Here is a 16,391-nt window from a genome sequence, read left to right as displayed (position 1 = left end):
GCCTCTGTCAATGACAGTTTAAATGAAATCAGTGCCAGTGTACCCTGTAAGTGGGGGGGGGGGGGGGGTGTGAAGGTGGGGGTCAGGGAACCCCAGTTTTTTTTCTTAAACTGAATTTAGGTACTGTTGGTATGCAAATAGTTTGTTGAAAGGCTGCAGTACAGCCCAACAAGCAGCTTTATTGCCTGCAGAAAGTTTCAGTACTCTGCTGTGAACACCTTGGCTCGTTAGCTCACTAGCGACCCTGTAGCGACGTGTGTAACAGTCAGATCTTCCCAACGATGCAGCAACAATATTGGCGGTCGCTGGGACCCTGTCACATAGTACGATTCAAATATTGATCAGCAACATAGGCGAACGAGGTCGTCTGGTAAAATGTCAAACACCGATGCGTGCTGCCCTGCGGGAAGCAGACGACCAAAAGATGAACCAGAACTGACTCCCTGGCGCTGCCAGGTGGTCACAGAAACACTACACCCCACACAACACCATCCCACATCAGGTACCATCTGCCACAAAATCCTAGCCACCCCCCTCGGGGTAGAAAGGACTAGGTGGATTGGAGCGCCCACCTAGGGATCTTGAGGATCCAGGGGAGGGAACCAGTCAGTTTTGAAGTAGAGAGAAGTATCAGTGTCAGAGGCAGTCAAGTGGAGGTTCAAGTTGGAGTAAAAAAGTGGAAGTCTGAGCCTAGTGAAGTGTAGCCAGGGTAGTGGCCCTGGTCTATTGGCTAGGTGGCAAGCAGTGGACCGTGTCCAAAGGCGATGGATTCCGGTCGCGGGAAAGCCTAAGTGGACCAGGGCAGGGTTGGAGCCTGCCGGTACCAACAGTGGAGATCCGGTCCGGAAACTGCACAGGCAGGGTACCTGGACCCTAGTTAGAAGACAGTTGCAAGCCCCTTCTCTAACCAGGCCGGGACAAGGTTCCAGACATTGATCCAGACTGTTAGCCCAGATGGGCTGCAGTTTCGCTCCAATGCGGTGGATAGGGTATCCGCAACAACCCACGGGTCAATTTTCATGGGCACATCTCCCAACCAAAGCAGAACCAGGAGAGGACTTCCCCGTTCCACACGAGGTTGTCCACGGAAGGAAAAATAAATCAAATATAAAATAAAAAATAAAATAGTGCTGGAGGAAGGGACATTGGTACACCAGCCGGGTGTGGGAACTATACACCCGGAGGTGGCAGCCGGCCACTGACACCTTGGTTTACCAGCGGACTTGTGTGCAATCATTTAATCATGATTACACCAACACCCTCCGGTCCGGCACACCACCACCAGCGGCCATCACCTCCCATGTTCTGGACACAGACCTGGGGCATCCACCCCTAACTACAGAGGGGTTAAACACCTAGCTGCCGCTTCATCGCCTCAGGTGCTCCCCAACAGCAGCGGTGGTACCACACACCGTGGATGGCATCACGAAGTATCTACAATAATCCCCTGCACATATTACGACCCTTTGAGTGTCCGCACGACCCCCGGGTCCGGAGACCCCTCGAGCCACTGCGGATCCGAGTAGCCCGGCTGCTGACGTGGGGACAGCACACCTCAGTGTGTAACTGACGCCCTGGCGCCGCCAGGTGTCACACCAAGTAGACCACCACATTACACCTTCCCTCACAGGGTTACATCAAGCCGACAAAACCCTAGTCACCCCCCCGGGTAGGAAAGGCACACCAGTGGGCGGGACCAGGCGGAAGGAAAACTCCCACCTAGGGGTCTAGAGAACCCAGGGTGGAAAAGTGAAAGGAGAAGGAGAGTTTAGAGTGGAGTGCAGAGTAGGAGAGGAGAAAGTGCAGTGAAGTTGAAGTGGAAGCCAGAGAGGAAAGGCGTCGGGTTGGAGCCCTGGCGTGCTGGCTAGGTGGCAGACGGTGGTCCGTGTGTCAGAAGATGGGAAGACTACTGCCGGAGATCCGAGGTGGACCGGGACAGGGTAGGAGCCCGGAGCCCGCTGGTACCGACACCAGAGAACCGACCCGGAAACTGTGCACAGAGGGGGTACCTGGACCCTGATGCAAGGATTATAGGTCCTGTCCCACCCAAAGTTGCAAAAGAGCAGACCAGCAGCCCACCGCAGGGGATAGGGCATCCACCAGGGCCCCCTTTAGATCCCACGGGTCAGCGTCTGCGGTCAAGACTCCCACCCGTAGTTCTGGGAGCGGACTCCCGTGTTCCACACCGGGAAGTCCAAGGATAACTAAAAACTGTGCAAAGGAAAGTGACAGACCATCAGCCCGGGTGAGGGACCAGAATACACCCGGCCGCGGCGGCCAGCCACTGGCACCTTGGTTTACCACAGGACTTGTGTGATTTCTTTGATTGCGAGTAAACTAACATTCCCTGGTCCGACCGGGCGCCCCAGCCCCTGCAGCCACCATCCTCAGCATAGTGACACTGGGCCCCAGGGCATCCACCCCTACCCACGGAGTGTTAAAAAACGTCCTCGGGTGCTCACCAACAGCAGCGGTGGTACCCCATCATACCACATGTCGTGGGTGGCAGACAAAAAAAATCCCCCACAACCACCCCCCTTTTTATTCGAAGTGTCCGCGAGACCCCTCGAGCCACAGCTTATCCGGATCCGAGCAGCCCGGCTGCTGGCGTGGGGCGGCACACCTCAATCAGCAATTTCACAGCAGGGTCAGGTCGCTCCTTAGTGTCACACAGCGAGACCGCTGATGGTCACTGGTACGTCACTAAACCTATGACTCAGCAGCTATCGCTATGTGAGAAGTACCCTCAAGTCACCTGAATCATCATAAGTACACAAATAAATGCACCAGTGTATGGTATATCAATTCAAGTGTCAGGTCACCCCCATATACATTTTCATTGCATGAACCAACAACTCCCAGTAGGTCCTTAAAGCTGGGTTCACACAGTGACAATGACGTCGCTGTTACGTCACCATTTTATGTGACGCAACAGCGACCTTGTAAGTCGCTGTTATGATCGCTGCTTAGCTGTCAAATACAGCAGAACCAGCAGCGATCATAACGACACGTGTCGCTGTGCTATAGAGCAGGGAGCCGCGCACACTGCTTAGCGCTGGCTCCCTGCACTCCTAGTTACAGTACACATCAGGTTAATTACAATTAATTGAATGAATATTGTGAAATTGTTTATGAAGCCTGAGAGTTCAGTGTGAAGATGTCTAACAAAGAATGAATGTTGAATAAAAACTTGAAGTTTGCAGTTAAAAAAAAAAACCAAAACAAAAAAACAAAACTGTTTTCTGTGATGTGTTGCCCAAGTACGATGTCTGACAGTGACCAGCGAAGTGATGGCGGACGAGTCAAAAGCGCAAGTGTCGGGCTGGGGCGGAACACATGCACACTCATTTGACGGAGAGTGGAGCAATGCCAGCCATCACCTGTGGTGCTGTGAGCAGAGTGAACCTGTGTGTCCTGGCCCTGTGGGCAGGAAGAATATTAAGTGGACTGACATTGCCAGAGTGCTCCTGAATGATGAAAAAGTGGCCGGCGTCGTGTGGAGGGGAAAACCAGCCCATCGTGAATGTTCCCATAGCACAAAGGTAAGAAATTGTGGCTGGCCCCAGGGAAGGTGCAATTGAGAACGTGGCTCCACCTGTTGCTGGATAGAAGAGTGCAATGGGCAGAGGCTGAAACAAAGTGGGGTGGCTGGAAGAAACCCCACCAGGTATGGACTGGGATAGACTTTCTTGGAAAGTCAGGCTGTAACCATTTTGGTGGCAGCTACAGAAAGAAGTGGACTTCCGGGCAGAGCCCTTTAAGAACCATGATGTACACTGGATAGGCATACATCCCCGCACATGACTGCATGCATGGGATGTGGCATTGATAGACACGAGAATGCTGAGCAGATGTCCGGGAGGGCTTTAACACTAGAACTACTGGAGGTAGTCATTTTGACTACTTTGCACCATGTATTTCTATATAGGTGTCACGAGTCCAGTAGTTCTAGTGTTAAAAGTGGCAGGAGATGTCTGACCCACCTGGAGTGTCAGAGGAAGTCAGCCTTCTGATGCAGAGACTGAGGTGAAACCTAAACCTTTTGCTTTGGTTCCTCTGTGCAGAGAGTTAGCATCAGTTGATTACCTGCAGCAGAGCCATCCACTTAACTGGAATCCTCCAAAAGACCTGTGATTAAGGATACGGCTGTCAAAGAAGCCTGATAAAAGTACCTTCTGCTTCAGTTAAGCCTGCAGAGAAACTGGCTCTGAGGTGTGTGAGGAACCAGACAAATTTCCTTCCTGGATTGTTGATGTAATCTGTGAAAAGAAACATGAGCAGAAGATCTGTGCCCAGCTTGTGCTCCCTGGTGGAGGTTCCAGAGTGGCCCATTTCACACAGGATGGGTCTGCTATTTGACCCATGACTGGTTATGGCTTCCATGGAAGGGAAGCAACAACACTATTTATTTGAATGCCAGATTGGCAAGCAAGGGACCAGGACTGCATACTTGCGATCGCATATGGTTTATCAAAGTGGTGGTGCGTGTCTGGAGCAGCCTGAGGCAGCCACAGAGCCAGGAGTCGCACTGGCCCTGCTGGCTGTGGGTCCTCAAACCCGCCCCCCCCCCCCTCCCAGGTTCCACATGTGGAATCTCAGTTTTGGGACCCAAAGCAGCAACTTCAGGAGCAGTTCAGGTGCGACCATCCAGTTGCTTCCCAATCCCCAAGGACTAGCCCAGTGTGATGCTCTGGCCTATCAGGTCATCACAGGGTATTGTGCAATCTGCCCTTCTGCATGATAGCCACCTCCTCCTTGGTTACGGGTCCCTGACCTTTGGTGTTAAGAACAAGCTAATCAAAACGCTAGGAACACTCTGCACCACACCCACCAGTGGACAGCCTGAAGGGAATGGGGCTGGCCACTTGGGGGGGGTTGGTTAAGGGGAGGTCAGGAGTCAGTTGAGTGGTGACTCGAGAGAAGAGGTCAGGAGCTGGGCTCCTCAGTTACTAGGTGGCAGATGTTTGTTTGGGCCTGGTAGGAGCTGGATCCCGGTCGCAAGGAATCGTGACAAGGGGCACGGACTGTCGGGGAGGACAGCCGGCGGCCTTGTGCTACCACCGGGCGGGGGCCAGGACAGGGTACGTGGACCCTAGGCAGGAAGTAGCTTCAGGCATCCTGGTAATTCACCCGATGAGGATGGAGCCTTCAAGATCAGTTCTCCACCCGCTCCAAAAATCAGGGTACTAGCGCAACGAGGAAGATAGGACTTTCCCACTGCATAGTCTAGTAAATACCAAGCGTGAACCCTGAGAGCAAGTTCACTCAGTTAGCCGTACGGGTGAACGGGACTCATTTACTTTTAAGCTGAAAATGGACCAACTACAGACAAGAGGTGCCAAGGTCACAGGCTAAGTCTTCCCCATTTGTGCCATACTGGCCAAAAGGACTGAAATTAGTGGTATTTAATTTGAGTTGTATACTGGTGATAAAATTATAGCCATCTCAACACAGGGTTATGGGCTACTCTGTTCCAGGATATAAAATATATAATATATAATATATATTATAGGGATTGTGTCACAGGTGTGTAATGGCAGTTGCCCAGTTCAGTGACCCTGGGGGGGGGTTGCTTTTAAAAGTGGTTTGTGACGCCCTGGCAAAACCAGGTGGTCACAGAAAGTCAATTCTCCTTGGCAGCTACACAATCCCCACACAGATGTACACCAGCCAATCAGGCCCTACTCACCCCCTCCCCAGGAAAAAGGGAGGGGGCGAGAGGAGTTAAGTTGAGTTGTGCTGTAGTCCGTGAAGCACTGACAGGGAGAAGCTTTGAGCTCCCTGGAGAAAGTGGTAGTCGGGGGTTGGAGCCCTGGACTACCAGACTAGGTGGCAGTGAGTGCCACAGGCGATGGAGATCGTCACGGGGAACCTGAGGCGACCGGGACAGGGTTGTAGCCCGCCGGTGCCGGGAAAGGGGACCCAGTCTGGAAAGAACGTGGAAAGAACAGACCACACGATGGGAATGCAGTGCAACTGTTACTCACAGTGATGGTAATGCTGGACGGCTGGTTCAGACCCCTGGTCCCTGTAGTCCCAGTGCCGATGTGGTAACCTGGTGGCTTTCCCCTGCACCTGTTTTTGTGGAACCTGTGGCTTGGAGCGTCTGGGGTCCCCTCCAGTTAGTGGTCAGGCTCTGGTCCGTACTTTGGGCAATGTGAACCCTGTAGGTTTAGTGTTCTGTTCCCTGGCTCCATCATTACTGCTAGTGCCCCTGGACTCTTGGGTCAGTGAGGTCCTGGATGGTTCCCTCACTGTGCAGGTATTTGTCAGGCAGCTTGAAGCGTTCACCTAAACTAGGGCCCAGTGCCCTGTGTGCTTTGGTTCCAGGTGTACCTCGTTGTACCCTCCCTGGCAACTACTCTCCTGTGCCAGTCAAGTCACTGCTACACGACTGTCTCCAACTACCATCACTGCTGACTGACCCACTGTCTCACTCCTCCCCCCCAGGTTGTTTGCTAGTGGACTGGATCAGCTCCACCCCTAGGTGGCCATCCATTGAGTCCCAAACTAGACAGTCACCCCTGATTGGACAATTGAACTGAGGGAGTTATGTTTTGGTGGTACTGGCACTGTTCTTCCAGGATCTTTGACAGGATGCAGTACCTAGTAGTGCCCTGAAGGGTTCAGGGGCGAAAAACTATATATTATATAAATAAAACAATGTGTGGGGTGTCTGGCACGCCGTGCCAAGAAGCAGAGCCTCAGACCCCGAAATAGCCAGGAGAGGCCATCTAGTAAAAGGGGGTTGTATGAAAAACCTTTCTTGACCGATGTTAGTTATGGGTGCAGTTAACTAGAAAAAGTTAATTGATGTTATCCATCTGCTAGGGTGAGACTAGGGACAATTAAGCAGAGAAGGATCTTGATGCAGTACAGTTGGTCAGGTAAGCTGCAGAGGTTCAAGTGAGTGGACAGGCCAGAGGTTAGGGACTGTCCAGGATGGGATACATCCTCCAATATGTCAAGACCTCACCCTGCGGATGGGCTGTGGAGCATCCTGAGATCGGTGGGATGTCAGGGTATGGAGACTGCTGGGAGTACCCTGAACTGGTCGAGAGCTAGTATATCGTCCTAGGGCCCGAGTGAGACAGCCTCAAGAAAAAAAAAAAAAAGTTACAGGAGGAAGCAAGTACTGGCAGGAGGATCATTACCCAGAGCGAGAGCTGTCAAGGCAGAAAATCCCCAAAAGAGCGAAGACTGCATGAGCTGAGTGGTGCCCTCCAATAAACTGGTTCCCGATTTGTTGTACAAGAGACTTTTGTAAATCTCCACAGCGAGGGCCCAGTAGTGCCACAACCCCAACAGGAGCACAACATGGACATATTGAAGGGAGCATCTTCAATGGTGTACCCCCCTCCCCCCAGAAAAAAAAAAAAACCCACAACCTTCAAAAATGTTAAATGTAGATTACAATGAAATAAAGCAAACAAAAGTGATCATACATTGTTCTTGTTCTCCAATTTTGATCTTGTGTAATATACATATGTAATCAGCATTGACTGGTTCAATTTTAAATATGCCTGTACAGCTTAGATTAGCTAGATCTGCCAAAATAACGTCCTACTGGGAGTTATGTGCTTTGAATACCAGAAGTATACTTTATATTTTAAATTACTGCTGCTTTTGGTTACACCAATGTTTCACATCTAGGACTTTTATATAGCTAGTCCCCAATTTATAATCTGTACATTAGGTGACCGGTTTGTGTATATAGTTACCCTAGTCCTTTGTTTTTCTAGTCTCGGACACAGCAGCCCTTTATGCCACTAGAGGGCACACCTAACCTGTACAGTTTACCGCATAAACCATTCCACTAGCAGTGCACATCAATTTTAAACAAAAACATTTACATTTTAAAAAATTTTATTGGACAGCCGGTAAAGTGCTCACGTAAGTTTTTAGAGCACATTCAATGTTTTAGCATTCTCAAGCAAATTATTAAAATCTACAGCAAGATCACACAGATCAATTAAATAGAATAGGCTGATTTACTAAGCACTTTAGTGTTAAGAAAAATAAAAAGGTTATAATTTTGTGGCCCAAAATAAAAAAAAAAAAAAAGATATTATAGACACGCCAAAGATATGCCAAATTTATCACCAAGAACAATTCAAGACTGAGGTGAAAGTTATTCCAGTCATCTTAGTATGTTGGTTTCCTTATAGGTGACATTCTTTGAGATCATACATTTGAAAGCTTTAATTTGCTGCTTGGATCATGAGCCAGCAACATTTTTGTTAAAGGATTTGCTGCACATTTGTAGCTACACCAACAACTTTAATTTCTGCTATGCATGTTAACACTGTAGTCTATCCAGCGCATCTACGGTGGTTTTCTATCCAAAACAGCGCATGATGGGGGGGGGGGATGGGGGGGCTGTAATGGGGTCCTTCTCCGATATCCCACAATCAGAGTGAGACAAGTGAATATTTCATTCAATCCAGACAATCCAAACAAACAATCAACCACACAAAGGGTAAAAATAGTCCAATAATGGCATAAATCAGTCACTCCAGCAGTCCTCCAGGGACATTGAGGTTTCAGTCTCTGGGGTGCTGGCCGCAGCCTCAGCTTTTCCCCTCAGGGGATCAATCCTCTTGTCCTTCCCAGCCTGACTGACCAATTCTTCAGGTAAGCAGAGAGTTTAGGTGGATCCCAGGCACCCCCTCCCCCAGACTAGAGGTCCAGTCACACTAAGCAACTTACCAGCGATCCCAACAACGATAGGGATCGCTGGTAAGTTGCTAGGAGGTTGCTGGTGAGCTGTCACACTGCGACGCTCCAGCGATCCCACCAGCAACCTGACCTGGCAGGGATCGCTGGAGCGTGGCTACACGAGTTGCTGGTGAGCTCACCAGCAACCAGTGACCAGCCCCCAGTCTCCTAGTTACAGCACACATCAGGTTAATTAACCCGATGTGTGCTGCAGCTAAATGTGCACAGAGCAGGGAGCAGCGCACACTGAGCGCTGGCTCCTTGCTCTCCTAGTTACAGCACACATCGGGTTAATTGCCTGATGTGTGCTGCAGCTATCTGTGCACAGAGCAGGAGCCGGCAGCACAGGCAGTGAGAGCGGAGGAGGCTGGTATCAAAGGTAAATATCGGGTAACCAAGGACAGGGCTTCTTGGTTACCCGATGTTTACATTAGTTACCAGCCTCAGCAGAAGCCGGCTCCTGCTGCCTGCACATTAGTTGTTGCTGTCTCGCTGTCACACACAGCGATCTGTGCTTCACAGCGGGACAGCAACAACTAAAAAATGGCCCAGGACATTCAGCAACAACCAACGACCTCACAGCAGGGGCCAGGTTGTTGCTGGATGTCACACACAGCAACATCGCTAGCAACGTCACAAAAGTTGTTCGTTACCAGCGATGTTGCTAGCGATGTTGCTTAGTGTGACGGGGCCTTTAGTGACAGAAACAATACAGGGGGTGATAACCTACAGACAATACAATGTACACACAAGCAATACAAATCGACAGTGAACCATGCATAAAATATGAAGCTACACAACAAGCCCCCCCTCCCCACCCAACCTATATATACTTTATATAGTGCCATTTGGTATGTTCAGGGTTGATCTTAGACTGTGTGGTGCCTTTATAGTTTAGCTTTTGGTAGAGAAAATAATGCAGGTACAGAAGTATGTGAAATACATTTTTGCACCCCCCTAGTATAAACCATAAAGTCTTCCCCTGACACCAAGTGAATATACAATTAGCGATATGTTTATGCAGTCAATCCCCTACCAATTAACATCCCCGTCTTTAGGTTTGCAATCATGTATATTTTGTAATTCCTTCTTAACTGCACTGCATACATGATTTCAGCTTTTGTTCAGAATAGTAATCAGAAAATCATGATCCTATATAGCCAGGAGCCTGTCTGCCCATACCTGCAGATTTTTAGTAGCACATAGAGAGGCATTAAGGTTAGGTTCTTGAAAAATTAGAGAGATTACCTTGTCGTTGGTTTTTGGGCTCATTTGCATTGATCAATCCATTTGATAAACATCTCTACTACTTTCAAATATTCATAGCAGTTTTGCAATACCATTTATTATGTATTTCTTTTTTTCCAGATAGCTAAATGTATTTTTCATTGATCATAGTATCCCTATAGCAGTAATGCTTTACCATTTTTCAGGTTTATATTTTTAGTGGTTAGTGTGCAGCTTTATATCATAATTTTATTCAGAATAGTGACTTAGGGAATTTTTCTTCCCCACTCTAATAATGTCATTAAATTTCTCATTTCTAAAAAAGGCAAGAAAAATTCATAGCCAGGAGAGGGTCAGATAAGCATAAAGCATCAGATAAGGTATGCTAATGACTCAGCCCAAGTTCTGCTGCACCATGGGCCAAGTGTCATTCGACTGATCACAGGGCTCACATCAGTGCAGTACTGTCCTTACTGGTGTATGGGCCCTGTAGAGCAGAACTAAAGAAGGGGCCCAGATGGTCACAGAGCTTCTGTCCTCCTGCTCTGCACTGATCTATGTGATCTGTGCAGGAGGGGAAGCTACTGTGATCTGAACAGAGGCTGCAGTAGCTGAGCAGCTGAAGGACCTTCTATGTCATGTGACTGATTATGTGCCTGTTCACATGACCAGAAGGTCCTACAGCTGCTCAACTGTTGCAGTCTGCCTATCCCAGCAGTTCCTCTCCTGCTCTGCACTGATCAGGAACTGCAAGATGTGGTCATGTAGCAGAGCCATGCAGGTCTATGTTCATGTAGCAGAGCCATGCAGGTCTATGTTCATGTAGCAGAGCCATGCAGGTCTATGTTCATGTAGCAGAGCCATGCAGGTCTATGTTCATGTAGCAGAGCCATGCAGGTCTATGTTCATGTAGCAGAGCCATGCAGGTCTATGTTCATGTAGCAGAGCCATGCAGGTCTATGTTCATGTAGCAGAGCCATGCAGGTCTATGTTCATGTAGCAGAGCCATGCAGGTCTATGTTCATGTAGCAGAGCCATGCAGGTCTATGTTCATGTAGCAGAGCCATGCAGGTCTATGTTCATGTAGCAGAGCCATGCAGGTCTATGTTCATGTAGCAGAGCCATGCAGGTCTATGTTCATGTAGCAGAGCCATGCAGGTCTATGTTCATGTAGCAGAGCCATGCAGGTCTATGTTCATGTAGCAGAGCCATGCAGGTCTATGTTCATGTAGCAGAGCCATGCAGGTCTATGTTCATGTAGCAGAGCCATGCAGGTCTATGTTCATGTAGCAGAGCCATGCAGGTCTATGTTCATGTAGCAGAGCCATGCAGGTCTATGTTCATGTAGCAGAGCCATGCAGGTCTATGTTCATGTAGCAGAGCCATGCAGGTCTATGTTCATGTAGCAGAGCCATGCAGGTCTATGTTCATGTAGCAGAGCCATGCAGGTCTATGTTCATGTAGCAGAGCCATGCAGGTCTATGTTCATGTAGCAGAGCCATGCAGGTCTATGTTCATGTAGCAGAGCCATGCAGGTCTATGTTCATGTAGCAGAGCCATGCAGGTCTATGTTCATGTAGCAGAGCCATGCAGGTCTATGTTCATATGCCAGAGCCATGCAGGTCTATGTTCATATGCAGTTGAAACCAGAAGTTTCCATACACTGTCTAAAAGGACACATGCATGTTTTTCTCACTGACATGAAATCAGAATAAACCTCTGTTTTAGGTCAATTAGGCACCAAAATTATTTATATGCCAGAATAATTAGAATGTTTAAAGCATTTTTTTTATTAATTTTGAGGGGTGAAGGAATCAATGGGTACCCAAAAAAAACAAACGAAGATTGAGTATGGGACCCTGAAATTCCTGGTGATCCTGTGATCCAATTCTCACATGTGAGAATCAGATTACAAGTGGAGAAGAAGAAGAAGAAAAAAAAAAAAAAAAAAAAAAAAAAAAAAAAAAAAAAATCTCTCCAGCCCCTGTCTCCACAGATGGCATCCGAGTGCAGTCTGATATTTTGAACTATTACTCACTCAGACTTGTAAGGGTGCAAGTAAGCTGAGGTACTTTTTAATCGCAGCATTTTTTTCTCAGGCCAATCCAACGTGTGAAATTTTTTTTTAAAAAAAAAAAATCATTTGCAGATCTCCTCTGTCATTGAACAACATTGGTCAGAGTGCAATGCGAGATTCTCACATTGCACTTATCCAATTCACTTGTGGAAGGTGTCTAAACAGCAACATCTCTAATGGGCTATAGTCAGCAGTGGGGTGCCGCAGGGATCTGTGCTAGGACCAATTCTTTTTAATCTCTATTAATGACCTTGTGGATGGGATTGATAGTAAAGTGTCAGTCTTTACTGATGACACCAAAGTAGGATATTAAAAACTGACCTTGATAGTACAATATTACAAAAATGTCAGATGTCAGAATGGGCAGATACTTGGCAAATGAGATTTAATGTTGATAAATGTAAAGTAATGCACCTAGGACGGAGTAATCCTATAGCTGCGTATACACTAAATGTAAGTAAACGCGTGACTACTGAGCAGAAAGACTTGGGTAGTCAGGTTACAAAAACTGGGCAGCAGACAAGATTTTAGGGTCTATAAAGAGACTAGATCCCATGATTAATGTACTGTTAGCCCTCTAAATCACTTGTAAGGCCACATCTGGAATATGGGATCCAGTTTTGGGCTCCACATTTTAAAGAGGACATTAAGAAGTTAGAGTCAGTTCAAAAGGCGGGCAACTAGACTATTACAAGGAATGGAAGGCCTCCGATATGATGAAAAGGTAGGAAAAGTTGAGTTAAGAAAAAAAAAAAAAAAAAAAAAAAAGAAGTCTGACTGCTGCTGGTCAGTTTCATCAGAGGATTACTGGACATGTGAACATAGCCTTAGGCTGGTTCACTTAAAGCGCAGCCACAGGGAGAAGGAGTCAAGTCGCTCACTGCAGCAGCTCATATTGAGGCTGTGCAAAGCTAATAAAAAAAAAAAAAAAAAAAAAAAAAAAAAAAAAACACAGGGGGGGGGGGGGGGGGGGGGGGGCGCGCGGGCTTGTGCAACAATGAATGAAAACATTTGTATATAATTTGCTCATTACCCAATGGATGCAAGCACAGAGGTTAGCCACAGTAGAGTTACAATGGCTTGGGAGAGCTGAGGTCAGGGAATAAATAGAACACAGACACTCCAGCTTTCTTCTGACTTATGGGGAGAGGGGACACCTCACAATTTCAAAAAGGCATGACTGCTACATGCATTTTTGTTGCCTATAGAGACTGGCCATGGGTTATCTGTCCTAGTCTCAGGCTTTTATAAGGCTGTAACATTCATATCAGAGGTTCACTTACAGAAGTCTGAAAGAAGCCATCCCCCAGCTACACAGTCTAGGGAAAACAGCAATTCAGGCCCACTGTACCTGCACACAACCTTACATATTAGAAAAATAACGATAAATGCATCAAACATTGGCAGGTACAAGCTGCCTCCCCTTACCTTTGCAGCACTGCTCTGCTCATTAGCATTCTCCGCCATTGCACAGCCTGTGACTACACACAACTAACCACCCACTGCACTCACCACTACAAAACTAAAAAAAAAGAAACATGCAATGGGACCTGAGCCCACAAGTGTTTTAAATGAATTTTGGATCATTAACATAATTACATCAATTGACTTCTTCCAATACAAATGCTTTCATCATTCATTTAGTATGTAAACATAAGGCTAGTTTCACACTTGCGTTGTTTTGACACAAATGGAATCCGTCACTAAGGCCCCTTTCACACGTCAGTGATTCTGGTACGTTTGTCCTTTTTTTTTTACGTACCAGAATCACTGACATACGCAGACACATTATAATGAATGGGTCTGCTCACACGTCAGTGATTTTTCACTGCACGTGTCTCCGTGCTGCGTACCCGCGTGTGCGTGATTGCTGCACGTTGACATGTCCATTTTTTTCTGGCATCACTGATGTTCCACGGACCACGCAGTGGTGTGGTCCGTGAAACACGTGCCAGAAAAAAACGTGCATTTAAAATAATAAACATTTTAACTCACCCGGCGTCCAGCGATGTCCTCTGCAGCCCGTTCTCCCTGCTGCTTCTGAGCCGGCTGATTACTGTCGCGCATCTTAATGATGCACGACACAGCCGACCCGGAAGCAGCTGCTGCGGGGGTCAGCGCCGGCCGGATGCTGCACCGCGGGAGGATTCAGCACCACGGAGAGCGGGAGCGGGCACAGGTGAGTGAATCTCTAAGTGCAATCACGGGCCACGGAGAACGGAGCCCGGATTGCACTTAGACAACCCACGTGTGCCGTGATTCACGGCACACGCAGGGACATGTGCGTGTTTTACACGCCAGTGAAAAACGTCTGTGTTTTTCACTGACGTGTGAAACGGGCCTAATGTAGTACAGTTCATTTATTTACATTGGAAGCGCGTTACTATGGCGCGTGTGTGTCATTCAGTACCCGCTTGTGTCCACATGGTGTCGCGCTTCCACTGTAAATAAATGAACTGTACTGCATCTGTGCTGGATTCCGTTTGCGTCAAAACAACGCAAGTGTGAAACTAGCCTAAGGCCATTTTTTTCTCTTTTTTTTTTTCTCCTTTTTAATTCTCTCCTTTTTTTTCTCCTTTTTTTGTCTTTCTCTCTCTTTCTTTCCTGCTGCGGGATTTCCTTGCAGTGTCTGCACCAAGATATTCAGTAGTAATCTACTCTGATTATTGCATTTTTATGGGTTTTTGATTGAGATTTGAAATAGCCATTTTAATGCATTTTTTTTACTGCAGAAACCGTGGGATTAAAAAATGCACAGTTATAACTGTGTCTTTAATTACACAATGGACATAAAATCACATCCAGTTTGCACAAAAAAATGAAACGCTTTTCTTCTATGGGAATACTGCTTTAGGTCTTTTCACATGACTAATTAAAAAATGCATATGTTGCATTGTTTTGTCCATCTGTGTGGCCATCCATCTGTACGGGTGTGTCATCCGTGTGTAATGTGTGCCATCCATGTGTACTTGTGTGTAATCCGCGTGTTATCCGAGTGCTATTTGTATGGCATCCGTTTGCTATCCGTGTGTACGTGTGTGTCATCCATATGTCATCATTGTGTCAACTGTGTCACATCCGTGTGCCATCCGTGTGATACAGGGTCAGACTGGTGCACTGGGGCCCCAGGTCCTTAGTGGACCCTCCCCCCATGCTTCATATAAGGCTGGTAACCGCAGGCTGGACTAGGGCAGGGGGCCCCAGGTGGTTCCACTAGTCCCCCGGGCCACCTGTTTCTACGTCGGCCAGTGCTGCACTGCATCTTCAATTGTCTGTGTGCTGCCCCGGTCATGTCTGCTGTGACGTCACACAGTGCACACTGCTATTTCCCGCTGGAAAGGATCTTCATGGAGCTTACGTACCAGACCAGAGACATGCAGGGGAAAGGTAAAAGCTCCCCCAATATGTGTGCATGTTTGTGTATATGTATATGTCTGTTTGTGGCGCCCCTGAATATATCAGGGTGCAACAGGGAACTGCATCCTGTCACCCAGGGTGCAGGACCTATCCCGCCATGGTTCCAGGTTCCCAGAAATCGGTGTCACAACCATCAGCATTACAAATCCCAATCAACACCTCACATCATGGCCTGTCAGACACACCAGTCGGTTGGTCAAGCTGGAATAGGGCCACCTACCTAGGGGTCAGGCAGACTAGTTGGAGGGAGGAAGAGAGAGTTCAGTGGCAGCCCTCAAAGAGTGAGGAGCTGGAGTGGTAGCTCCCGGGGAGCTAGACTGAGGTTGGGTCGCAGACGGTGGTCCGGGACCAGAGGAGTCAGGAACTCATCCTCATCTCCGCCCCTCCGCTTCTATTGGGCGGCCGCTTAGTGATGTCACTGTGACGCCGCACGAACCGCCCCCTTAGAAAGGAGGCGGTTTTCCAGCCACAGCGACATCGCCAGGCAGGTAAGTACATGTGACCGTTCCTAGAGATGTTGTGCGCCACAGGCAGTGATTTGCCCGTGACGCACAACCGACGGGGGCGGGTACGCTCGCTAGCGATATCGATAGCGATATCACAGCGTGTAAAGTGCCCTTTAGGCATACCACACAGCCATAAAACCCTAGTCACCCCCTCATGATAACTAGGACACACCAGTGGGCAGGATCAGGCAGATGAGAATGCCCACCTAGGGGTCCTGAGGAGTCAGAGGCGGGAACACAGTAGATCAAGTTCAAGCTTTGAAGTAGTGAGTTGAAGTGTGGAGTGCTGGCAGCAGTGTAGTCAGGGGTCGTAGCCCTTGGACTACCTGGCTAGGTGGCAGATGGTGAGCAGAGCCACAGGCGACGGAGATCCAGTCGCGGGAAACCTAAAGTGGACCGGGGCAGGGTTGTAGCTTGTCGGTACCGACAGTGGGAATCCGGTCCAG

The 16,391-nt window shown here is 48.2% G+C and overlaps 1 protein-coding gene across 1 annotated transcript in view; it reads right to left on the bottom strand.

Moving 5' to 3' along the window:
- LOC142303053 (uncharacterized) overlaps positions 1–13,535 on the bottom strand; it is a 45,251-nt gene extending 31,716 nt beyond the window's left edge. Inside the window, exon 1 of the mRNA XM_075344187.1 lies at positions 13,451–13,535. Coding sequence (XP_075200302.1) covers positions 13,451–13,489 — 39 coding nt within the window. The 5' untranslated portion in view covers positions 13,490–13,535. The remainder of the gene's footprint in view (positions 1–13,450) is intronic.
- Between the last annotated feature and the right edge of the window lie 2,856 nt (positions 13,536–16,391).

This window comes from Anomaloglossus baeobatrachus, chromosome 1, assembly GCF_048569485.1.
Source record: "Anomaloglossus baeobatrachus isolate aAnoBae1 chromosome 1, aAnoBae1.hap1, whole genome shotgun sequence".
Lineage (NCBI taxonomy): Eukaryota > Metazoa > Chordata > Amphibia > Anura > Aromobatidae > Anomaloglossus > Anomaloglossus baeobatrachus.
Note: the sequence above shows the minus strand (reverse complement) of the source record. Positions and strands in the feature narration are given on the sequence as shown.